This window comes from Emydura macquarii, unplaced genomic scaffold (assembly GCF_026122565.2).
Source record: "Emydura macquarii macquarii isolate MOO-44397 ecotype Brisbane River unplaced genomic scaffold, CSIRO-AGI_Emac_v2 contig_2417, whole genome shotgun sequence".
NCBI classification, from domain to species: Eukaryota; Metazoa; Chordata; order Testudines; family Chelidae; genus Emydura; species Emydura macquarii.
In genome coordinates, this window is record NW_027132554.1 from 4289574 (window position 1) to 4315830 (window position 26257).

Consider the following 26257-nt stretch of genomic DNA (forward strand, 5'->3'; position numbering starts at 1 on the left):
CTTTACCCACAAGCTGAGGGAAAGAAACGTTGGGCCAGGACCCGTCCCTGGGGAGAGGAAGCGGTGCTGGGGGTTTGTGGTAGGGTTGCTTTGGAGCAAAACTTCCAAGCAATCAAATCACCCCCAAGGTTAACCCAAATGGGTGCAGGTCAGGTTCCTGCCTGAGTGGCTCAGCTGTTCCAGGTGCTGAGCGCCTCAGTGGAAACCCAGCTGCCTGTAGGCACCAGCGTATGGGCCAAGGGTAAGAGGATGTGGCCTTCTGCTGAAGGAACAAGTTTGGTGAGAGGGACTGTTGTGGCGCTAGCACTACAGCGCCAGAGCATGAGCGGCTGCTGCTCTGCTCTGCGCGCTTTACCCCGAGGACTGGCACACTTCTTTCCTGTGGACGGCAGTGGTGTGAGCGGCTCATGGGAACGCTGCCTGCTATTAAGATTGCCCAACCCTTCCCATGGTTATATGTACAGCTACAAGAGAGGCTCCAGGTTCATCATCGTAGATTTCCTTGCCCCCAAACTGTAGCTACAACAGATGGAGTTTGACATCTGCACCATGGCTCCGGTGCAGTGTGCCCACCTTTGGTTAGAAGACGGGCGGAGGTTGTTGGGCACGTGTGGAAATGCATTTTGTTTTAGGGAGCTGCTGAGTCTCTTTCAGGGGCCTGACCTGGCTGGCAAATGATGTTCGTTCCTGTAACAATATTTCCTCCATTAGCAGCTTTGAAACACCTGCCCTGGAGTGAGTGCTAGGGTCTGCCCCATCCTGGCTGGGGCTGAAGAAACCTCTAAGGAGCAAATTGTCAGAGGCTATAAATGTGAAGTGACTTTTTCTCTGTGCTGTTGTATGAGCGAGCCCGTTAATAAAGTATTGGAGCGGATGAGAAGGCTGGACAGCAAGAAATGGGCCCCAGCCCCAGCTCTGTGACACGGGTGCTGCAGGCCTGGACAGCAGGAGCCTTGTGGTACGCAGCCCCAGTTCCTGCATGAGGGGGGCTGGGCCCTCCAGCCATTTACTCTGCTGAAGAACACACGCCTCTTCCCCCCTTTCCGCCTCCAGTAGCACAGCAGGGCCCTGAGGTGCTGGGAGCGGTTCAGCTACAGGCCCTGTCCTGCCGAGGTTACTTAATTTGAAATAAGGAGCAACATACTGACTGTGCTACCCAGAAGCCATCCCTCTCCCCTCAGCAGCCCTGCAGGGCCTGGGATGTGCGTGTCCCCTTCACCCAGGGAAGCAGGCAGAGCCCAAGGTCATGCATCTGGCCCTGCGGGAGCCAGAACAGCTCTGACTCCCAGCCCCTTACGGTGCCTCAGGCCTCCCAGCTCCCCCACCCCGCTCACTGCGCCAGCCCTCCCTGCTGGTCACACAGCAGCACCCGCTTCTCTCCTTAGGTGCCTAAAATCGCAGTCTTGGCTCCCGGGCAATCGGCACAACGCACACAAACACCGAAGGTGCTAAACGCAAGCTGTGGGACGTGTGGCCTGTTGGCTCCCTCGGGGCCTGGCTGCTGCCTGAGGGCCACAGCAATCCAGCACCCAGGGGAGTCCAGCCCCGTCTGCGTGGCTGCAGGAGGAGCAGCTGCTCCTCCCCCACCTGGTTAGTGCATGTGGCTGGGATAGAAGAGACCCAGGGTGAGTTCCCTGCACACCCATACCCCAGAAATCCAGCACCCCCCCGCGGGTGCATCGATCGCTCTAGTTAACGGGGAGAGGGAGCCTGGGTTCCTCACCCACGCTTTGTGGATCCCGGGGAGCGACACTGCTCTGATTTTTCTAGGCAGTGCTATGCCCCAGTCCTTTGTGGCTCCCAGCCTTGGTTCCTAAGGAAGGCTCCACGTAGCAATTGCTGCAGTAAATACGAGGGGACCTCCCCCCTGTCCTCGAGTTACTGGCTAGTGCTTGTCAGACAGATCTGTGGGGTTGCACCTTGGCTGGAGCTGAAGCCATGTGATGGCCCATTCTAGCTCGAATTCTGTGGACTAGGAAGCCACGCTGCAGCGCTGGCAGAGCAGACAATTTATTCAGTGCTGTGGTGAGATGCAGACTGTTTGAACAAACGGAAACCTCCTAGCTTTGCTCAGGGCCAGGTTGCCCAGAGGCGGAGCTGGTGGGGTTGTGTGCGCTAAAGCCCAACCAAGCAGAGCACGAAAAGGCTTCACGCAATCTCAAAGCTGTTAAAAAACCCGCTGAGGGTGAGTGAGTTAATTTAGTTTTGTTAATGGGCAGACAGCTCACAAGGAAGCAGCCGGGTCTTTGGCCCCAGTTGCAGAAAAAACCCACCCTGCTCTCTGGGGCGGTCACTGCTGCTAACGACCTTAAGGCAAATTTCAGAACTGGGACTGCACAGTTGTGTGAAGTGGGTGGGGAAAGCCCTCAGAGCTTGCTGCGTGGGGGGGGTGGGGTGGGTAGCAACACCCTTACTAATCTCACCAGCCCCCAGAAGAGGAATTCAACCCTACGCATTCACACAGTGCAGAAGCCTGCAGCTCCAAGGACTAGCAGAAAGCAGAAGCTCCATTCAGTTTTACTTGTGCCACTGCATGATCTGAAAGGGGCTAGGGTGAGATTCTCCACCCCCCCTTCTGTTTTTTACATTACAGCCACTGCCTAAAAATTCAGGCCAACTATGTGCAAAGCTGCTGAGCGACCTGCCCCTTGAAGTCAATAGGAGCTGCAGGGTATCAGCCCCTAAAAACTCCAGGCCTGTGGATTTAGACACCAAGTTAAAATACTCGGGGCAATGTTTTCAAAGACAAAAACAAGTTCTAAGTCACCATGCTCCATGAAAAGCAACTCGTCACCCATGAGGGATCTCAGCTTAGAATGAGCCAGGCTCAGCTACTGGAAGTGACTGCTACTCATTTCCCATCAGCTCCAGCTGTATCTTCAGAAAGCCCCTCAGCCTTCCCCAGGCTGCCTCGCCCACGCAGCTCCAGGGGCCTTGAGTGAGCCCCCGCGTGCAGCATTCAGCACACAAATACTGACTCATGGGTTCGGGAGCTGTGGCTAGTGAGCAGTTCATGGGTCAGCTGGGATAGCCCAGTGCTGCCCCCTGCAGCGCCAGTACCAGGAGTCCCCAACTGGCCCAGCACGAGCCACATTCACACAGACTCATCCCCTACGCTGAGCTCTGTGGCCACCGCTGCAGGGACTGCCTGGAGAACACCCAGCAACGCCGCTGGAGCCTCTTCATGTTACCGAGCAGCTCAGCAAGGAAGTGGCGCCTGCACCTTGCGACTCGCAGCTCTCCCCGGCCGCAGGGTGGAAGCCAGCGGCTCCCAGCTTGTGGAAAGCAGCGACGTGGAGCTTGCCTGGTGCTGGCTGCAGCCCAACGGTGGAGACGCAGGGCACAAAGTCAGACTGTCGCTAGCTGCCATCAGCAGCGTCAGTGCTGCCGAGCCAGCACCCAGCTACATGATGCTTTGCATTTTTAGAGCAAGAGCTTCTTTTCAAAGTCCCCTAGCTCCCCAGTTCGCATTTGGGGTCTCCTGCAGAGGCTCATTGATGCCTGTTTGTCCCAACACACCTATGAAACCAGACCCATCCCGCCACGGCAGGGCAGCGCTGCCCTACTTCCCTTGGGCCGATGCTTTGCAGTCAGCAGCTCAGTGAGGCTAGATCCCAAGTTCATGAAAAACTGATGCAAAAACCAGCCGCCACAGTCTGTGCTGACCAGTGACCGAAGCGTGGCTGTGATCAGCGTGACCCCCAGCAGTGCAACACCGGGGGGGTTCCCCTGCAGGGACGAGCCAAGACCACAACCCATGCCAGCCCCAGCTGGCAGGCAGCGTGAGCCATGCAGTACCGGGGGAGTTGGACTTTAACAGCGGTTGGATCCTTCCAGGGCCTGGTGCCCACCACCCCTCCCACTGCCCAAAGCACCATGAAGGGCACAGCTGGACTGAGGCAGCAGCGTAGGCAGATGGTTTGGTTCAGCTCTTCTGGTTCATGAGCCAGGAAAAGAGCAGCTTCCTGGGCCGAGGTCTCCTGGCCTGGCGGATGCGCACGGTGCGGGGAGAGCGCCACACTTTGATGGTGGTGTCATCGCTGGCTGTCAGGAGCAGTTCCTGCTCCATGGGGCTGAATGCCACGGAGTTGACCACATCGTCGTGCTGCAGCTTGGCCAGGCAGATGTTGTAGTGCCGGTCCCAGATGTAGCCATGACGATCCTCTGCCCCGCTGCATTGGCCAGAAGACACCAGTAAGAACCAGCCCGGCCAGCAGGAAAGGGCCGACCCCCTCCCCTGAAAACCTCACCCGTGTATGGAGGAAACAGGTGTCTCTGCTCTAAGGCCCGGGGTTACCTCCAAACTACATGAACCAGTTATCCAAGCAGCCCAGCCCTCGCAGCTGTGACGAGCCTTTCCAAACAGGAGCCCAGGGTAATCGAGGCAGGGTTTGGCCGGGGCTGCAGCCAGGCTCACACAGCAGTGCTGAGGTGTAAACTGCACCGCTCACTTCAATGGCCACCCACCAGGGGCATCTTTAGGGTTCAGAGTTAACTGGCCTGCAACATGCTCCTTCCACATTCCCAAATTGCCAGAAGCGCTGACTTTCCCCTCCCCAGATGCCATCCTCCAGAACCCCCCCACCCAGTCCCGCAGTGTCAAATCAAGAGCATGGGGACAGCGTAACATACTGACTCTGCTACCCAGACGCCCAGCCTGTGACTGGCAGGCGTCCCACTGGTACAAGCCTGCAGCCTTTCGGGGAAGTCCTGCTGCTGCAGGAATTGCCACCTGCTGCTCCAGAGCGCCTCAGGCTGGGCCTGGACTGCAGAATCTACCCCAGCTCGGGCATTGGCCACGCTCTACAACCCCCCTGGGGCCCAAGTAGCACAGTCCATGGGTCAGGAACTCGGCTTCTCTCCCCTTCCTCCCTTCCCAGCAGCTTTGTGGCCAAGAGAAAGAGGCCCACCGAGCACCTGGCTACGAAGTCCCTGCTGACATCAAGGAAGATGAAGAAGCACTCATCGTTGGGGGTGTAGGCCCGGTGTGCACGCAGGGCTCGCTTCACCTCCTTCATCGTCTTCAGATCAAACACGTGCAGGTCAATCTCCTCTGCGATGGGGGGTGGCTGCATGGGATCGGAGATCACACAGTCCCGCGGCCAGGACCGGCTGTTCACATACAGGTACCTAGGGCACAGGAGGGCAGAGGTTGTGCTGCTGTGTCACTGCTCTAGATGGAGGCTCCAGTAACTCAGCTTTACTGGGTCACTTTCTGTCAGCATTACTGTCCTGTCTAGAAAGGCGCTCAGACGTTACTGGGCTGGGTTCGCTGCCTGGCTCTCCGGCCCACGCTCACAGCCATTGTGTCTGGGTGACATGCTGGAGAAGTGGTTCTGGCTAGAGTTTCTGTAAACAGCCCAATTATGGGAATTATTTGTAGGATTTGAATGACCTTTTCCATCCCTGTTCAGGTCCGCCCGACAGAGCCCCACCGTAAGTGCCTGCTGGGGGCCTCTAAGTACCAGCTGCTGGGAAACTCCAGGAGAGGTCAGTTTATGCACCAAGTTCCCCAATCTGAGCCAGCTGCTCAGCGGGCCTGACCCGGCTAGAGCCAGAGCACAGATAGGAAACAGCCCCCACATGCACTTACCAGAATCCACAGCTGCCTAGTCCCCGTTCCATTCCCAACCCTTCCAGCCAAGATGCATGGTCCCCGGAGGGATGCTACACCAAGTGCCCTTCCCCCGTCTTGGGTGGCTCCAGGTCCCATGCCCCTTTGTGAAGCGCACAGGAAAGCCCCGCAGGGTGAATATACCCACTCAGGCTAGAAACAGAAACATGCAAGACAAGAGGAGAGACCAAGCTCCCCAGGCCCCTGCATTGGCAAAGACCGGTCAGGAAGGCTACACCAGCTGACTCTCACCTCCACTTGCTTGAGTGTGGGATTCCTTCCTGACCCCAGCTCCTGAGACCAGTTCAACCCTGTGCACATGAGCGAAGCACCACCACGATTACACACCAGAGTCACTGACACTCCTCTGGGTCCAGCGCCCTCTGAGTGCAGCTCTGGTGTGGCACAGCTCACACATGCCGTTTGCCTGCAGGGAGGCATTCCTCTGCACAAGGCTGCAGATGGCAGCTTACAGCCCCAGCAAGGCCAGCTCAGCTCATCCTCTTTCTAATGGACACACTAAGTCCTGTGCACTTTACTTTGTGCTATAGGCTGGGAGAAGAGATCTCAAATACCAAGGCCCCGTCTACTCTGCCATGTACAGGCCTTCATGATTCCACAGGGGCAGGGGATAATCCCTGTGCTCTTCTCATAGAAGTCACCAAGCTCTGGAAGCCCCTCACCCCCACTCACTAACCACACCTCAAAGTGATCAGTGGGCAGCCAGGAGCCCCATACCCACGGTGGAGCCCCTGCTTGCTGGCCTTGCGTCCTGCCACACCCACCTGTGGTCAGGGGAGAGGCCCATCCCAATAATGTGACCGTGGATATCAATGACGTGATCCAGCGAATCAAAGAACTCATCTGAACGTCTCTCCTCCCCGAGCACCGGTCCAGCAGTTGTCATCTGATGAGGCAAGATCTGCTTAATTCCTTTAGGGGAAAGGGAGGCAGGAAGGGGGATTAGTCCGCTCTGCAACATGGCGATGCTGCTGCCTGATTTGTAGGTAACATGCAATAGCCACAGGACTGAAGAGAGCTGCCCAGGCTCCAGAGCAAGGCGTGCCTCTGAAATCTTATTACAAGCTGCTAGGAGAGAGGAAGCCCATTTGGGGGATCATGACTGGGAACAGACTCCGTTCTGACAAGGCTTAGGTGACGACAGAGCCGTGACACAGTACAGGGCTCCAGTCCCTTAGCACACTCCCCTGCTGGCTATTCCTGTGGCACCAGACCAAAGCATCACTTGTGTCCTTCTCTGTGATGGCTGCAGCTTGGATGGGGTATTTAGTGCCTTTAATCCCACGTTTAAAGGCAGAGCAATTCCAAAAGCTCTTCCCTTCAACAGCTATAATCTCTTTGGCACTAGGTTTAACTGTAACCATCTGCTTAATCACAGTGGTGGTCTCCCAGTGCTAGTACACCCAATGCCAATGCCCCACCGCCCAGCCCCTACCCCTTCCCCTCTGCCCAGGAACAATGAAGTCATTTGCGATAGATTTCTCAGAGGTGTCCTGAAAAGGCAACGATAGCAGGCAAGGCCAAGTCCCTGCATGCAGAGAAGATGGGCGAGGGGGGGGGGGCGGGGAGGGAAACGGACTATTAGACGTTTGGTTTACACCTTTTTAAACTAACACTCGAGAGAGAAACTTTGTGCTAAGGGTCTAGCACCAGTCCTTGCAGTTATCGGCAGAGAGCTTGATCAGTCCTGGGAATATCACGTGACCCCGGACAGGTTTCAGGCAAACACACGTCAGGCCTGCTAGAAACAAAGGCCCAGTCTACACTCGGAAATTCGATCAGTGTAACCACATTGCTTAGGGGTGTCGCAGTTACAGTGAGCTAGCCCCGGTGCAGACAGCACTAGGTCAGCAGGAAGGGCTCCAGGAGGTGGAGACCGACCCTCGGCAGGTCGTGGCTTCACTGAGACGCGACGGCTGCATTTTGTGTGTAGAGAAGCCCAGAGAAGCATGACAGTGCCCCACTCCCCAGCCTTTTCAGGCCATTTGTCTAGTTTGCTCCCTGTGGAGGTGACAGGGACCGGGGCTGGAAAGTGCTTTGGGATCTGCTGCTGAAGAGCCCTGGAAGAGCTGCTATTATTGAATGAGGGGCACTGGCTGCGCCTGCTGATTTTCATGACGATCAAGGCCATTTACAATCCCCCAGTGACACAGCTCACAGCGCAGTGTCCTGTGGGCAGGACAGCAGGAGTCACAGGAATGGGCTGCGTTGCTTCTCTACACCACAAGGGGGCAGCACAGGTTCTCAAGGGCTGTTTTACCCCAGGAGCGCAGCACCGTGACAGTGGAAGAGCTGGTCACCTACCTTCGGTGACTGCTCTTCGAGACGTGTTACTTGTGTCCCTGCCAAGCAGCTGTGCACGCCGCATGCTCGGAAAGATTCTCCCTGAGCAATACCGTCGGGTCAAGCCAGGCACCCCCTGGAGTCGTGCCACTATCGCCAGCTCTGCTACCGTCGATCCTGTGCTTTTCCTTCTCATGGAAGGTCAGGGCGCCGCCTTTTGCCCCAGTTTCTGTAGTGCCCAATGGGGAAGGGGGAGGTACCCAGGCCTGTCCTCTACTCCGGGTCCCAGCCCAGGGGCCCTAATAAGAGCAGCTAGGCACTGCGCTCAGTGCTTCCAGCTGCAGTTTTCCCCTGGGCTACTTTCCCCCTCTGCCTTTTCAGCTTCTGGGGTTCTGCACCCCCTCTCCTCTGGGCAGAGACTTCTCCAATCCTCCTGCCAGGGGGAGTCTCTCAGTCCCGTTCCTCCCCTTTTGGCAGGGTCCTTTCCCCCTCAGGCCTCTGTACCTTTGAGCCAGGGGTTTGGCAGGGAAGCCTCCCGCCCAGCGTTCCCCTTCACCCGGTTCCTGCTGAGGTTCTGGCTGCACTTCTCCCCACACCTGTTCACCTACGCACACCCCATCCGTGGCCCCACGAAGTCGTGGGACCTCCTCATCAACCTTCTCCTAGCCCTGGCCAAAGAGGCCATCTACAAGACCAGGGAGAGGAGGTTGGCTGGGGGACGTTCTGCGACTGTGGGGCCTACTTCCGTTCCTCTGTCCATTCACGTATCCGGGCAGAGTTCCTCTGGGCAGCGTCCGCTGGCTCCCCCACTGCCTTTCAGGAGCAGTGGGCGCTGTCTGTGGTCCTCTGCTCGGTGCCCCCTTCTGGTACCCTCTGTTTCACCCTTTGACCCTCACGCTCTGTCCTGTTTTTTCCATTAGTTGTCCCCTGTAATCAGTTGCATCCTGGGCTCAGTGACTCCTCCCCTTAGGCTGGGGGAGGGGCCTTTAGCAATGGTCAGGTTTGTGCCCACCCACTCCCTGGATTACAAATAGGATCCCCCTCCTGCTGCTTTCTGGCCCTGCTGTCTCACACGCCATATATAGGGCCCTGTCGACCCACCACCTCTTCAGTTCCTTCTTGCTGGTTGACTCGGACAGAGGGGCAGGCGGGTGGGGTTTGGAATGGACATGAGCAATACATCTCGAAGAACAGTTACGAAAGATAGGAAACCGTCTTTTCTTTGCGTGCTGCTCATGTGGATTCCACGTAGGTGACTCCCAAGCTGGCCCCAGGAGGAGGGGTCGGAGTTCACAGAATCGCTGCTTTGCCGAATGTCCCCTCAGCGTTGGGCTGTTGAGTTATGGCTGAGCGTGAGGTGAACGTGTGGACTGATGACCATGCTGCTGCCCTGCAGATTTCCTGAGGAGGGCCATGAGCAAGGCAGGCTGCGGAGGAGGCCTGCACCCTTGTAGAATGACAGCGGGGGCAGGTCTTTTTGCCAGGTCCTAACAGACCCTAATGTAGGATGTGATGATGAAATCCTGTGTGAGGACACCAGGAGTCCTCTCATTCTGGTTGCTACCACATCCAAGAGTTGGTCTGATCTGTGAAATGGTTTTGGCCTTTCAATGGAAAACACCAGTGCCCTCCTGACCTCTAGGGAATGGAGGTTTCCTTCCTGATTATTAGCATGAGGTTTAAGGGAAAATACAGGGAGGAAAATGTCCTGGCTTGTATGAAACTGGAACACCAACTTCAGGAGGAAAGCTGGATGAGGGTGTAACTGGACCTTGGAACCCCCATACAGTGTTCCATAAAGACAAAGTCAGGGCTTTGAGTTCAGAGATCCTCCTGGCTGAGTTTATCACCACCAGGAACGCCACCTTCCATGAGAGATAGAGAAGGAAGCATGTTGCTAAGGGTTCAAAGGGAGGGCCCATCAGCCTGGAGAGCACCAAGTTGAGGTCCCAGGCTGGTATTGGGTGGCTAAGTGCCACTAAGGGTTCTTTTAGTGATGAGACTGCCAGGCTTAGCTGCTTCAGGTGCAGCAAGCGGTCCAAGATAGAGGATACTGATACCTGTGTCCAGGGGGTACCTGTGTCTGGGAGTACCTTCTGCACGACTAGTCTGAGAATCTCTTACACTTGGCCAAGTACGTGGCCCTAGTGGATAGCTTCCTGCTGCCAAGGAAGCCCTTTCTGACCGGTTCCGATCACGCAGATTTTATGGTGTTTAGCCATGAAGCTTCCACGCTCTAAGTTGGGATGCCACAGTGGAACCATCACTCTCTGTGACTGGGCTGCATAACAACATTTCCCATTACACTATCGTCCTGTAAGCAGATTGGGAAAATTCGAGAGAACAGATTTTCGTCTTGCTTAAATCCTAAGGGGTTGATCTTGTAGCTATCGAATTCCCACCAGTCAGTGGCAAAACAGCACACATAGTGGTTTCAAAAATCACATCCTAAGAATGCAACAACACCAACAGTATAATGATAACACTGGTAAAGTTAGCATCTTGTAAAGAATTATAGAAGATGAGGGTTGGAAGGAACCTTAGGAGGTATCTAATCCAACCCCCTGCAGGACCAATCCCAACTAAACCATCCCAGCCAGGGCTTTGTCAAGCCGCAGCATAAAGACCTCTAAGGATGAAGATTCCACCACCTCCCTAGGTAACCCATTCCAGTGCTTCACCATCCGCCTAGTGAAAAACTTTTTCCTAATATCCAACCTAGACCTCCCCCACTGCAACTTGAGACCATTGCTCCTTGTTCTGTCACCTGTCACCACTGAGAACAGCCTAGCTCCATCCTCCCTGGACCTCCTTTCAGGTAGTTAAATGCTGCTATCAAATCCCCCCTCGCTCTTCTCTTCTGCAGACTAAACAAGTCCAGTTCCCTCAGCCTCTCTTCATAAGTCTTGTGCTCCAGCCCCCTAATCATTTTCATTGCCCTCTGTTGGACTCTCTCCAATTTGTCCACATCCTTTCTGTAGTGGGGGTGGGGGGACACAGTACTCCAAATGTGCCTCACCAGTGCCCAATATAGGGGAATAATCACTTCCCTCGATCTGTTAGCAATACTCCTACTAATGCAACCCAATAATGCAACGTTAGCCTTCTTGGCAATAAGAGCACACTGCTGACTCATATCCAGCATCTTGTCCACTGTAACCCCAGGTCCTTTCCTGCAGAACTGCTGCCTAGCCCGTCGGCCCCCAGTCTGTAGCTGTGCATGGGATTCTTCCATCCTAAGTGCAGGACTCTGCACTTGTCCTTGTTGAACCTCATCAGATTTTTTTTGGCCCAATTTTCCAATTTGTCTAGGTCACTCTGTATCCTATCCTTACCTTCCAGGGTATCTCCCACTCCCCACAGTTTAGTATCATCTGCAAACTTCTGAGGGTGCAATCTACCCCATCCTCCAGATCATTAATGAAGATATTGTACAAAACCGGCCCCAGCCCCAACCCCTGGTTGGTTGTTAACTGGCTGCCACCTAGACATTGAGCCCGACGATCCTGCCAACTTTCTATCCACCTTATAGTTCATTCACCCAACCCATACTTCTGTAACTTGCTGATAAGAATATTGTGGGAGGCCATATCAAAAGCTTTGCTAAAGTCAAGGTCTATCACGTCCACCGCTTTCCTCACATCCACAGAGCCAGTCACCTCATCATAGAAAGCAATCAGGTTGGTCAGGCATGACTTGCCCTTGATGCATCCATGTTGACTGTTCCTGATCATCTTCCTCTCTTCCAAGTGCCTTAAAATGGATTCCTTGAGGACCTGCTCTATGATTTTTCCAGGGATTGAGGTGAGGCTGACTGGCCTGTAGTTCCCTGGATCCTCTTTCTTCCCTTTCTTGAAGATGGGCACTATATTTGCCTTTTTCCAATCATCGGGGACCTCCCCCAATTGCCACGAGCTTTCAAAGATAATAGCCAATGGCTCTGAAATCACAGCAGCCAACTCCCTCAGCACCCTCGGGTGCATTGCATTTGGCTGCATGGACTTGTGTATGTCCAATCTTTCTAAATAGTCCTGAACCTGTTCCTTCAGCACTGCGGGATGTTCACCTCCTCCCCCCCCCATTCTATGCTGCCCAGTGCAGTAGTCTGGGAGCTGACCTTGTCTGTGAAGACAGAGGCAAAAAAGGCATTGAGTACCTCAGCTTTCTGCACATCCTCTGTCACTAGGTTGCCTCCCCCAATTCTGTGAGGGGCCTACACTTTCCCTGATCTTCCTCTTGTTGTTAACATACCTGTAGAAACTCTTCTTGTTCCCCTTCACGTCCCTTGCTAGCTGCAACTCCAGTTGTGCTTTGGCCTTCCTGATTTCATTCCAGCATGCTCGAGCAGTATTTTTATAATCCTCCCTAGTCATCTGACCAAGCTTCCACTTCTTGTAAGCTTCTTTTTTGTGTTTAAGTTCACCAAAGACTTATTTGTTAAGCTAAGCTGGACGCCTACCATATTTGCTATTCTTTCTGCACATCGGGATGGTTTGTTCCTGCGCCCTCAATAAGGTTTCTTTAAAATACAGCCAGCTCTCTTGGATTCCTTTCCCCTCATATTAGCCTCCCAGGGGATCCTGCCCATCAGCTCCCTGAGGGAGTCAAAGTCCGCTTTTCTGAAGTCCATGGTCTGTATCCTGCTTTTCTCCTTTTGTCAGGATCCTGAACTCGACCATCTCATGGTCACTGCTGTCTAGGTTACCACCCACTTCTACTTCCCCTACCAAATCTTCCCTGTTTGTGAGCAGCAGGTCAAGAGGAGCACGGCCCCTAGTTGGTTGCTCCAGCACTTGCACCAGGAAGTTGTCTGCAACACTCTCCAAAAACGTCCTGGACTGTCTGTGCTCTGTTGTATTGCTCTCCCAGCAGATGTCAGGGTGATTGAAGTCCCCCATGAGAACCAGGTCCTGTGAACTGGAAACTTTCCCTTGTTGACTGAAGAAAGCCTCGTCTACCTCGTCCTGCTGGTCTGGTCTATAACAGATACTCACCACGACATCACCCGGGGGGAGGCCGAACACCTGGAGACATGAGTTTCTCCTCATGGCAATTGCTGAAGGACACTGTCCTTGTGGCCGAACCTGCCACATCTAATGCAGTTTGTAATGTGGTCCTCACCACCACCTTGCCCTCTTGAATGACGGCAAGACCCATACGGCTTAAATCCCTGGGATCAGGGGATGCCCTGATTCCCCGGGGAAGGGTAAAGAAAAGAAGGGGGGGGGGGGGGGGAGAACCGCCAAAATGAAGCTTAACTATGAAGTCTTACTAATTACTAACTACTCTATTTCAACTATTACAGATAACTGTGAAACGAAGATCACTAGGGGGATCGTTTATCACAGCAAGAGAGAAGAAGCTCCAACAACTGTCATGGGGGGTAAGAAGGAACTCAAGAAGCGGCAGGTCAGCAGAGTCCTATATACGGCACCATAGAAGCCTGGGTCAACCTGATAAGTGCTGCTAGGGGAAAAACTTTCCAACAACTGCGTACACGGCATGCACACACCTACTTGGAATTGACATGAGCAAGCACTCAAAGAAGAATTCCAGCTTTCAGACCCTGTCTATCTGGGAGGTGGCTGGGAAAATCCATCCCAGCAGCCAGAATGAGACCCAGCTGAGTACCTGTAAGAGAGACCCCGAGTCACAGCTGCATCTGGATCCCAGCAGGGAAAGGAAAGGAGATGACCTTTTCCCCTAGCTCTTGTGATGTGTTTCATTTGAATATGAGACTAAGGAAGTAGCACATTACCTGGATTCAAACCTAGGTCTGACAGAGATCCTCGAGCTTGGGAGGAAAGGGCTGCCACCAAGGCAGCTTCCAGAGAGCAGCACAGGTCAGATGAGCGAGGCGGAGACCCTTGGTAGCAGGACTGAACACTGTTCTCACGGGCATCAGTGACACTGCAGTGGGGTGTGTACGACACACCCAACCCATTGGAGCGATGTGGTCCAAGCATGCTGTAAGTGAGTTGCAGATGCAGGAGGCCTGTTCTACACACAAACCTATCAGCAAACATTCTGTGATGACTCTTGCTGGGAGAGGAAGGAGCTAGTGGTTTGCCCCTGCTAGAAGATCCAGCTCTCTGCTGGAGGCAGTAGCTCCAAGTGAAGGAATCACTTTAATTCAGAGGCACAACACTTTGACCCATAGAGGGGCCAATGCTGGCAGCTTTACAGGAGCCCAAGGACAGCAAGTAATTTGCATTTACCTTCCGTTTTTAATATGGTGCTTCAGCCTATGGAAACTACAGGTCTCAGAATGCAATATTCAGCTTTGAGCCAAGGAACCTGACTCTCCCATCCAGATGGAGCACGGTGTACTGGGACTTGTAGCCACCAGGGCCCTGCTTTATGTGGGCTGTACTTTTATCAACACCAACACCAGGCTGCTGGCAGATAGTGACCCCCTGCTGGTAGTGGTGGCGGTGGTATCTAGAGATGGACATGATGATTTACAGTACATAGGGAAAGTCTCAAAATGCACAGGCTAGGGTTGAACACCTGATCTTAACTCTGCCCCTTGTGTATATCAGGCATTAGGAGTCACTCTTCATTGTATGATCAAAGATTATTTCCCAACTGGCTCCTCTTAACTGTTTCTACAGCCTTCCCCTATGGCTCAGACAGACACGATCAGATCAGGTTCAGGAGAGCTCCAGCAGCAGTGGCAGGGGATGGAGGCTGCATAGGGGAGCGCAGTAAGATGCAAAGCTCGCTTCACCTTGGTGGCTTCACAACAGATGCAGAGCAGATTCCTCTCCTCCCCTTCTGCTTGTACTATAGCTGCTTGTTCCCCCTCGGCCTTGGGCTCTGTTTCTTAGGAACCTTTTCAAAAGAAGTTGGAGATCAACTGTCCCCCCCACCCCTTTCCTGGTGGGGACACTCCTCACAGCTCTAGCTTTTGCCCTAGCCCCACAGGACTCTTCCTACGCAAGGGTCCAGCAGGGGGACCGAAGAGTGGAGGGAAAGCCCTCTTCCAAAGAGGCAGTCACCTAGGACTCTGGCTGCCAGCCCCCCAGCAAGTGTGGTGGCTGCTGCTCCATCTCAGTGAGGGATGGGGCAGGGGCTGGGAATCACTGAACTTTCTACAAGAGTGTGGTTTATGGGAATGCTTTAAAATGAGCATTGGCTGACTGTCCAAAGCCCTAATGCACTCAAAGTCTGAGCACTTAGATACTGAGCTGATCCTCTTCCAACTTGAACTGACTTGAGTCTCAATGAGATTTACCCAACAAGCCAAGCTGGGAGAATCAGTGACCTCGTAGGTGTCAGAACAGGCAAGCCAGTTCTGCCAAGAGCTCCCATAACTGGTTGCACATGCATGCAGTGCTCTATGCACCACTTAAAGAAAAAGAAAAATATCTGTGCTGTGCTGTATGCAGTTTGCAGACACTCAGAGTCTTAAATCAAACCCAGCAAGGACACCAGTCCCCAGACAGGCCCATGGCCACAACAAGATTTACATTTCAAACCCAGACATTTTTCCTCTGGCTGTGACTAAATAAAAGGGTGGCTAGACTTTTATGATTATGATTATTGTTATTAAAAAATCCAAGAGAGTTGGGTTTTTTGATCTCAGAACAGCCGACAGGATTTTGCACAAACTTCCCAGAAAGTTTCACTTCTGACCAGAGACCAAGCCTGGAAAAATACAGCCGGCTGGGAAGTGTTTTGGAAAGGGGTTATAAGGGAAGCTGTTTTGCAACCTTAACTACAACAGGCACCGAACAGAAATCCACTGTCCTAAGAGGTGGCCAGACCCCAGTTAACTTACAGTGAGTTAGCACGTGGACAGTCATTCCCAGATTCATCCCAGAGACTGTGCTGTGAAGGTCAGAGCCCAGCAGGAGCCAGAGCAAGGCTGGCTCTGCAACTTACCTATCTGGTGTGGAGAGTAGGTGAGACATCCTGTGGTGAAGATTAAGTATTTCTTCTTGTTGCTGCCCTCCATGGGAAGCTGGGTTAGCTCAGGTGGTTTAGTCCTGTTCCTGGCAAGCAGCTCTGCCACCTTCGTCTCCAGCTCTCTCTCGGTCACAACAGGTCTCATGTGGCCTTCGAGGATGTCGTCCAGGAACTGCTGCAGCCCGTCCTCTGCTGGCCTGCTCCCACCGTCCGGCAACCTCTGCGCCACTGGCTCTGGCATCACTTTCTGCTTGGGCTTCACCTCCTCTTCCTCACTGTCACTGCCAAGATCGAAGACCTGGCAGGTAGAGGCGGCAGCAGCAGCCAGCTGCTCCTTGTAGTCTAGGAGCAGGTCCGGAGCATCGTAGCGGCTGCAGTCTGCCACCATCACTGTGCGGATGGTGCTGGCGTTCAGGTTCTGGATTTTGAACAGTCTCTTCACTACGTTCACGTTCTCAGACTCTATGCCCTGTTGACAGAGGGGAGAGGGTGAGCAGGTGCCTTCTCATTGTGACCCAACGGTGCCCGCCTGGGAGCACAAAAGGGCTCAGGACTGACACTTCTACAACAGATTTCGCAGGAGCCCCAAGTCCTCTCAGAACTGCACTGTGCCCTTCAGGCTCTTTCAACAGAGACTCAAAGCATTTTATACGTGGTAGCGAATGGAGCCCCCTGGAGATGGGCCAGCATAGCGGTTCCCATCTTACAGGTGGGGAAACTGAGGCACAGAGCCAAAGTGACTTACCTGGGATCACACAGCCAGACAGTGGCAGAGCTGGGAGTAGAGGCCAGGAGTGCTGAGCCCCAGCTTTAACCCTCCAGCTGACACTGCCCAACATTAACAAACAGAAGTTCAGGAAGGAGGCTTCTATCCTGACCACAGGTCCGGCACGACTGGCACGGGCCAGCGGATGGCCATTCGAGGAGCAGGAATGTAGGCATCAACACGCTTCCTAGACTTTGTCTCTCCATTTCCTTCCTTTGGGAGGCTTTCACTGAAGTTTCTCCACCCTGCGGCTGCTCCATCTCGCAATCTGCACTGACTTAGGGGCCAGTGAAACACACGTGCTATACTTACCTGAGCATGCAAACCGGCAATCACACTAAAAAAGGAACACAGTCTAATGGCAGAGAAAGGACTTGCAGGGTCTAACTCCTGGCTCGGGATGACCCTGATCTCCCTATGTCACCAATGAGGAAACTGAGGCACAGTGGATAAGTGAATTCCACAGGTCACTGCGAGTCCGTGACAGCGCAGGAACTGGCGCTCAGATCCTCCTCACTCACAGCCTGAAAAGTGCAAGACAGTGCTTCCTCCAACAAGTCACATGACATTCACTTCCCCCATTGCTCTAGCAAGGAGGATTCTTTGGCCCAACTGTGGCCATGTTAATTCCCTGTCCCGCAAGCTCTGGTATCCCATAAGGCCGAGCACCTGGATATGATGGCAGGTGGGCAACAGGTGCCAGACTTCAGCAGCCCTAGGCACCCAGCTCTGTCCAAGACCCTGAAGGAATCCAATGACTCTTCACTCACCTGCCCACTGTGGCTCATCCTCTGTTCCTGTCTGAAATGAGACCCATTGGCCATTGTTCTGTGTTGGGCTCCAGTCTCCACCCACATTAACATGACAGGAGCGCATGGAAGCAGACAGCACAGAGCCACATGGGAAGTGCCCACTGCAATGGGTGTTGTGCCGGGAGGGCCATGTTGAGTCAAGTCCACCATGAGTCTCAGACCCCCACTCATCAACCTTCTCCCAAGCTCATGCTATCCCTGTAATTGCTCCCAGAAAAGAAGACATGAACATGGGAGACTCCTCTATTCCTCACCCCTGTTGGCAGCACCCCAGGGTTCTCTCAGGCATCAGCCCTCAGGAAGGAGCTTCAGCCATGACAACAGAGAGTCAGAGATTCAGTGTCTCACATGCCAGACCCAGCTGATGGGAACTGTCTGGACTATTAAACAACCCAGGATCTGGAGAGGCCTGGCCCTGGGACGCACCTGGAAGGCATTGTTCAGCCACAGCACAGAGCAGGAGGTGATGTGCCCAATTCGATGCAGGTTGCCGGAAATCAAGTTAGTTTCATTCAGCCAGCAGCCAAACACGTCATAGGGTTTATTCCTCACTCTGGAGAGGAGGGTGAAGTTTTCTGTGAGGAAAGAGAAAGGGGGAGGATAATATAGCTCCACAAATATGACCCCAGTGAAGCAAAAGACAGGACCTCTGGGACAGGGATTGAAGTCAGAGACCCAGCTGATCCCTGAAGCAGAGCTGACATGAAGATGACTGGTCCCTCTCACAGCTGATTGTCAGTGAGGATTCCCATCATTCTCTACCTATCAGTGTGCTACCATAACTAGCAATCAATGTATTCCCCTACGGCATATAGGGGCTGCCTCTCTTTCCTGCTTCAGTGAGTCCTATTACTGATTTAAACAGGTGCCCACAGGTTGAGGCAATCCATCCCTTTAAGAAGCTTCCACTTGGGTAGGGAACCCAGGACAGAGACAGCAGGAGGTACGATTAGCAGGGTCCCTGGACTGGAGCGGCAGGAGGGATGTGCATCAGCAAAGCTGTGTGTGCTCACAGGAACATGGATGATACAAGATGAAATGAGCATTACCCAGACTAATGACAGCAATCTCTCCTGACGAGGAGTTGCGAGGCCCCACAAAGACGCCTGACACCAGGAGGAGGGAGTCATCGGAGTTGAACTGGGAGAACTGGGTGTAGCTCCAGTTGTACCGCCTCATGTTGGAGCTGTGGAGCAGAGAAATGCCCAGCTCGTTGTTCCAGATCTGAGGACAAATGGGATAGGGCAGGCTGTTAAGTGGCCTGCAAACAGTTTCACTCAGAGCATCTGTCATTAGATGACCAGGATTCACAGAGCACCAGTCAGGCGCCGGGGAGCAAACGATGGAAATGTGCGAACCCTGCCTCACTGCCTGAAAGCCATTCGGGAGAGAATTGCAGGGTTTGCAAAGTCACTGAACTAAAGCTCCTCCATGAATTTTGCACCTTCCTCCCCATGCACTGCTGAGAAAGAACCTTTGGTACGGTCGTTCCCTCAGCCTCAGAGGACCAGGGTTTGCCGCACCCAGACCAGTTGTTCCTCTGACAGCCTGGTTTGGCCCCGGGTTCATTTGACAGGTGCCTCCATGGCTGGGGGAGGGGCCCCAGGACCAGGCTCATTTTGGACTGTGCAGCAGCCAGCAGTGAGGCCACTTTCCTGACCGGGGCCTCTGGGCACCAGTGACTCGGGGATGGGTGATGGCCACAAGGCCCTTCAGGCTAGGTTAGCAGCAGTCACTGCGATCTGCCAGGACTGCCGGGGCTCCTGGGAACCGAGTCAGTGTCTAGAGAGCGACTAGTGTCCACTGCGCCAACCTCCCCATTGCCACTGGCAACCGCAGCAGCCTCAGCTTTCGCCTAGGTCGGATGTCACTCAGGGCCCCCAGATGAGGCACAGGAGGGGAAGAGCCTCACCCAAGGGGACAGCGAGTCAGTAGCAGAGCCCACAAAACTGTTCACACTATTTGTTTACTGGTCCCCTTCCTACTCTCCCAGGCCCTGCACATTCATTCCCCCTGCTGGGATGACAGCACGTGGCTTGGGCCTAGGTCAGAAATCTCAGTGAGAGAGAGCTCAGGAGAGGGAACTGCATTGGGGTCTGTTACAAGAGGCGCGGGTGAGGGTCTGTGGCCTGCGATGCGCCGGGGGTCAGACTAGCTGATCACAATGGTCCCTTCTGGCCTTAAAAGTCTGTGTATCTAGAGACTGCTTTGTAAAGTCACCTCCAACTCTCCCTCACTCCCCAGCCACACCCTCGTCCCTATGCAACCTGCCCACAACCTCCAGAACATCTGCGCCCCTTTGCTGATTTCTATGTACCTCTGTGAGCCATGAAACTGCACTAAGCCCTGAAAAGAGAACAAAAGAGCTCGACTAATGAAGGTTACAAGGATAACCAGCCAGTTGGAGAAGGGCCAGACTGAGCACTCCGGATGGCCCAAAGCCCCACACACAGGACTCACAACCTTCTGTGCTTTATAGACACTAAGACGTTTCAGACCCAGAATCCTTCCCCACAGCTCCTGGCTGGAAGGCCTTACAGTTCTAGACACAGAGGCGGAGGGGGAGAGTCAGCGTATCAGAGCTCAACGGAAGATTTTCCCAGCTGGAGACTGAATGGGGCCCATCCTGGGTGAGTGAATAAACCCTCCAGAGCAAGAGCTGCATGCCCTTTACCTTCACAGTGCAGTCCTTGGAGCAGGATGCAAACAGGTAGCCAGTGTGGGAGAAGCTGAGGTGTAAGACTTGATCATTGTGCTCCGTCAGGGTCTGCACTTCAACACAGGGGATGGTGTCATAGAGCCTCTGGAACTCCTCGCACCAGGAAACGGCAGCTGCAGCACAGGCAGGTAGGAGGGAGGAGTCAAAGCTCAGCATAGGTGGACACCACAAAGCCACGACTTGTCTATACCAGGAACTTAAGATTTCTCACCAGCATTAGCAACGTCAGGAGCCCTAGTGTGGACAAGCCTGCCATGGCCGCAGCCATTGTTATTTAGATTTGCTCTATGCAGCTTAATAAACACAAGGAAACACACTGGAAGGATTTTAACTCGGACACATTGCTGGGTTCTAAGCCACCTGTAACCATACAGCAAGATGCAGGGCATCACTATGGAGAGCCCAATGAAAACCGCGGCTCAGGGCTCAGCGGTGGGCAAAGGTGCAAATCAGATGTTGTGATGCGTAAGGAATGGGAGAGAAGCTAGTGAGAATATTACACCATCATAGAATCATAGAACCAGGGTGTTAGAAGGGACCACAAGGGTCACCTAGTCTAACCCCCGGCCAAGATGCAGGATTTGTTGTGTCTAAACCATCCAAGACAGTGCTCTTCTTACAGTTATATATGTCAATTGGAAATCCTCATCTGGAATGCTGAGTTCTGTTCTGGTCCCTCTGTCAATGAGAGGTCCAGAAATGATCTGTGCTCTGAAGAGGCTTCTACAGTAGTCACTCATTAGTAACAACATATTGGTGCCCTTTTGCTATGCTGCTCCTAAGCGGCTCTTGCTATTATGGAGAGTGTAGACAATTCACAGTAGGGAAAGCGTTCCCAGCGGAAATGTTGCTTGTAAGCGGCGGTTGCTCTTACAAGATGTTGCTGCAAACAAGCATCTACTGAATATGAAGTGAGATTGAAAAGAAGAGGACCTGTTTAATTTAGATAAGAGATGTGACAGAAGTACAAAAATACATCAGCAGCTCTTCTTTAGTCCCTCAGAATACAACAGCCGGGGACATTTAGTGAAAATGAAAGGCCACAAATTTAAGACTGAAAAGGAAGATTTTTTTTTTAATATACAAATGCATAATAAACTGGCCTGCAGAACTCACTGTCACAAGAGGGCCGACGAGGCCAAGGATTCAGAAGAGGATTCGACATTTATATGGGTAATGAGAACATCCATGGTTATGTTGGATGGAAGTTCAAAAGTTAGGAATATCAACTCTCCTGCTGCAGGGTATAAAGCAGCCACTGAGGGCTAGAAAGAAACTCATGGGCAGCATATTCCACAACTGTTCATTAAGAGAGTCTTCCACTTTCCTCTGTAGTACCGAGGCCCAGCCCCTGCTCGACAGAAGAGTGGGCTAGATGGGTCACAGCTCTGATCTGGCCTGGCAATTCCACTAATGCCCCGAATAGCAGCAGCCCATGGATTCCATTTACTGAGTCTACAGACATGCTCCTCCTCCCTAGGTTTGAAGTGAAGCCCTGAGATTGTAGCCCCTTGTCAGCATAGGCAGCCTGACGCAGGCAGACCCACCTACTGATCAGACGGTGGGTCAGGTGGGGGGGGGGTCTGCTCCTTTCCATCAGTTCCCTACTTGTATGATCTCTTTGCAACTCCAGTTCAGCCATTAATTTTGTTGGCGGTGTCCTTTGATACCGGTGTCTTGTCACAGGTACGTCACCTGGACAGAGCAAAACAGGCCAGGACACCAAGTGCTCCAGCTGTTTTGTTTTCAGTCCCCTGCTTGGAGAACACGGAAAGTACCCAGCCAAATTCCTGGACATACTCTACTGCACTAGTGGGTCAAATGAGAGAACAGCACCTAACAAACAGGTTTGCCAGCTGTGGTCAGAGAGTAAACAAGAATTAGAGGAGCACATGTACGAGTCAAACAAAACAACCCTGGAAATACTAAACACACCCTCATTTTGGATTAATTTATGCAGGTCACAGCTAAAACCCATTAGCCAAGGGTCTCGAGTGACACAGGAAACCTCCAGGTCACTAAGGGTCCAGATAACAGGCAGCTGCCCCACTCTGGAGTTACACATCCTGAAGGCTGCAGAGTTGAAGCCAAGTGGATTTTTGCAGCCATTGTTATTTTCCCTCCCCTGAGAATGGGTTCTTTGCTCACTCACTCTTCACAGCAGGACTCTCCTGCCTCACTCAGCTGGAAGGCGGTCAGGCATTCTCTGTCTCTGCCCACTCTCTTTCATGGTGACTGGAACTGACTGCTGTACATGCTACATGGAGAGGAGCAGGGTGCTGCAGAGGCAGGATGAAGCCTTCGCCTCCCTCCAGGGACTTGTAGGCACCTTGGTGATGCCCAGCCCGAGTCCTCTCAGCAACAAAGGTCCATCTAAACTAGAAAAGTGACCTGGTGGCAACAATGGTCCTTAGCCCGGGGTCTTCCTTGGCCGGTCCTCAACCAGTGTTTGAAGATGTTTGGGTGCGAGCCTAGACAAGGCCAAATTGTTTCCAGCACCTTTGGTGAGAGATCTGATGTCTTCTAACATCTCTGTAAAGCATGATAAACACTGGTCCCTTCCCTGCTTTTCCATTTACACTGGCAGCCAAATGGTTTTCAACCCCAGTAGAGAGTGGCCATGCAGGGCCTATCATTGTCACTGTTACTAAGCTGTTTTCCCCAGTGTGGATGGATCCCCAAGGTCAAGTCTGACCCACACTTGAAAGCGGATCAGCCATAACACAACAAAACCATAAACATGAGCTTCATTTTACCTGCTTATTCCCTTTTTAAAGGGCCAACAGCCACCCAGCACCCTGCTCTAAGCACTGTAACAAGCCGAGTGTCATTCTGCAGAGGCATTGCCAAATCTTTAATTTAAGAGGTGGGGAAAAAACAAATCTCTGAATTTCCTGCAAATTCTATTCCACAATTTTCAACAGCGCCTGGTGGGCAATAGATCCTTTCACCTCTAGATCACTATCTGATGGCTGATGTGACGTGAACTAGGGATTTCAGTCCACTTGAACATGGAGAAGTGTCCATATCACATCTGAGCTATCCAAGAAGCCAAGGAGTAAATAATCCACTGGGAGCTGCATGTCCCTCACGCAGCTGGGTGCTTAGATAGTCCAGGGATTGGCCCCTATAGAATCCCATCAGTTAGACATGGGGTCCATACAGGTCAGGGTGGAGCACACTGGCAGGGCTGCATGGAGGAAATCTTGTACTCCTGCTGCTGCCGCTGACCATGCTGTTTGTTTTGTGAATTAACAGGACTGTGGTCTACCTGGCAGCTAACCCAGCCCTTTCCAACAGTACCAAATGGAGAACTTAGTAAACGTAGTTACAAATACCAGACCTGGATGTCGTGGCACTTCCCGAGAGACCTTGTAGTATCTATAGAACAGCTCCTTCCACAGGAATTCGTCCCGGGCCACCGCATGCCACTGCTGACACACCAACCCCACTGCGAGCACGTCTGTGTGGTCCAGGTACAGGAAAATCTCATAAAGAATGCTGTCTGGGAGAAGGGGACTACCCCCAACATCCATAGTGTCATTCTGTCACCAAAGGGCTCTGAAAACAAACACGGGAGAATTTGGTGTCTGCTCATCACAGAAGGTGGAAACGTCCCAGTTTGGGGGCCTGCAAGATTCTCCTGTCAGAGCAAGTTATTCAGAGTCATAAAGGAAGTAACAGCAGCTTTTTACAGGCAGCAGCAAACACATACATGGGTGAGAGATTTTTCAAATTCACATAGCCAGTCACTGGTGTTTATACCAGAACAATATTGGGTGTGTTGTGGTTTGGTTTTTTTAAATTCTCTTCCATTTGATCCTTAATGATTTTCTACTATTTTTTGTCTCCAAACAGAAAATGCTTTCTCAATGAATTTTCAACTTCTATTTTTTAAATGTAGCAACTCTTTAAAGATAAGAGTACTGAGACAGACACTAACATTTATTATGAAATTGTTCACATGTGGGAGATCAGCCACACCAAACAGATGCCCCTATCCTGCAAATGCTCACACACAGGCCTAGCTTTATTCATGCACACACAGTGACCCCAAGCACAGGCTGTCAGCAGCTTTGAACCTGGGACTTTCAGCATGAGAGCACAACCCCTAGTACTCCAATAAAGGACAAGGTCTATTAGCTGGCAGACAGCTACACTCTGTGTGGGCCACCCCAGGTGTGGGTGGTAATGCATGTCACTTTACAAACTTGTAGCACAGCTATAGCTGTGTTGGTCCCAGGATATTAGCGAGACACAGCTGTGTGGCTCAAAAGCTTGTCTCTCTCATCAACAGAAGTTGGTCCAATAATGCATATTACCTTACCCACCTTGTCACTTTACAACCTTGTTCTATACCCTCCCCAGGGAGGGGTCTATGTTTTGACACTGAATGTCCTGGGTTCAACCCCAGCTATTGCCCCAAGGTGGAAGCTATTATAGAACTGGCACCTAAACAGACCCGAACTCTAGGACAGCTCAGACACTCACAAAAGGCTTACCCTGTGGGGAGGTAACATATAACACATTTGTAAAGGGTGCTGTGTGTCTTGCTCTCTGGGTGGTCCACAGAAGACGCATGGCCTACTACTGCTGATGATTAACAGACCTAGTCCTTTAACTCAGGATGCTCCAGGTTTAACACTGCTGATGGCTCATCGTGGACTGTGACTTCAATGGAATACTCACATGTAGTCAGAATTTGCTGCTACTTCTTCACATTTAGGGTCTGATCCTGCTTCCACTGAATTCACCGGGAGGAGGGTTAAGCCCTGAGTCTTTTTCAATTATCTGCTTTACTTTAATAACACTATGCATGCCTATAGCACCTTTCATCTTGGGATCTCAAACACCTTTACAAACATTCATTAACTCTCACCCCCTCCTGTGAGACAGGTATGTCCATTTTACAGCTGGGGAAACTGAAGCACACAGCAGTGACTTGGCTAATGCCACACAGTGAATTAGTAGCAGAACCAGGAAGAGAACTCAAAGGAGTTCTGAATTCTACTCTCCTGCATTGATGATATTCCTTCTTTGCTCTTTCATCTTGATGGACCAGAGTTGTATTTCAAAGACAACGATATGGACTGTAGAAGGCCGCAGCCAACTGAGAACTCTTTGTAATCTGGAGTAACTGGTTACACACAAAAACAACAAGAGTCCTGTAGCATCTTAAAGACTAACAAATTTCTGTGGGCATCAGCTTTTGTGGGCTGCAACCCACTTCGTCAGATGCATCCCACGAAAGCTGATGCCCACAGAAATCTGTTCGTCTTTAAGGTGCTACAGGACTCTTGTTGTTTTTGCTGTATACAGACTAACACGGCTACCCCTCTGGGTAAACACACACATTTTTACTCACACCTAGTAACAGCCCCTCTAAAGTTTGAAACTGCAGTTAGTTCTCAGTGACAGCTCACCTTCTCTACTGTGTGCGCCCGCCCTACCTCAGACTGGCTGCACTGCTCCTGGGGCTGGGCTACAGCTGGAAAGAGAGAGCCCCTCCTGTGCCATTTGTCTAGGCTAATGATCCCAGAGGCAGACTGCACGGACTGGGCAAGATGAAGGCGCCCCAGAGCCCACCTCTCCGCTGGGGGCTGACACACGCTTCCCCGTCACCTCAGCTGCACCGCGGCTCGGGCAGTAACCCCACCGCAGGTTGAACGGAGCGTGGTGAAAAGCCCCCGCGGGCAGCGCCTTGCCCACGGCAGGGCAGCCCTGCTCCCAGCGCCGGCGCAGACCGGCGGGTCTATGTCTCGCACAGAGAGCGAGGCAGGCCAGACATCAACCCCGCCGCCGCGTGCTGCCAGCGCCGGGCACGTACCGCGCGTGGCCATGCGGGGCGGGCGGGCGACTCCCCCCGGGGGCACGGCGCGGGGCGGGGGCACGGCGGGGGCAGCGGGGCTCGCCTGCCCCCTTCTATTAGCAGGCCCGCCCCAAGCCCCCACCGCCACAGCCAGCGCCAGCGGGACCCCAGCCCTGCCCCGGCCACGAGCCAGCGCCCCCCAGCTGCAGGCGCCCCGCCCGGGTAAGGGTCCCCCCGCCGCAATCTCCCACCTCAGCTCTACTGCTCCAGGCCTCGCCTCGCCGCGCCGCAGTCGCTTCCGGCCCTCTCGCCGTTCGCTTCC

The 26257-nt window shown here is 52.9% G+C and overlaps 1 protein-coding gene across 1 annotated transcript; it reads right to left on the reverse strand.

The window, feature by feature from the left end:
- Window positions 1–1598: 1598 nt before the first annotated feature.
- FBXW5 (F-box and WD repeat domain containing 5) lies at window positions 1599–26257 on the reverse strand. Its single transcript, XM_067561586.1, has 9 exons — window positions 26187–26257; window positions 23470–23687; window positions 20082–20239; window positions 18457–18631; window positions 17834–17982; window positions 15806–16298; window positions 6400–6547; window positions 4918–5130; window positions 1599–4172 (listed from the first exon to the last, which is right to left on the reverse strand). The coding sequence occupies exons 2-9, from the start codon at window positions 23660–23662 to the stop codon at window positions 3926–3928; spliced, it is 1776 nt and encodes a 591-aa protein (XP_067417687.1). The 5' UTR covers window positions 23663–23687; window positions 26187–26257; the 3' UTR covers window positions 1599–3925.

Coding starts and splice junctions, on each gene's coding strand:
- FBXW5 (XM_067561586.1), bottom strand. CDS start 23,662: ATGGATGTTGGGGGTAGTCCCCTTCTCCCAGACAGCATTCTTTATGAG. Junction 20,240..23,469: donor GGAAGTGCCACGACATCCAG/GTCTGGTATTTG, acceptor CCTGTGCTGCAG/CTGCCGTTTCCTGGTGCGAG. Junction 17,983..18,456: donor GATTGCTGTCATTAGTCTGG/GTAATGCTCATT, acceptor CTTTCCTCACAG/AAAACTTCACCCTCCTCTCC.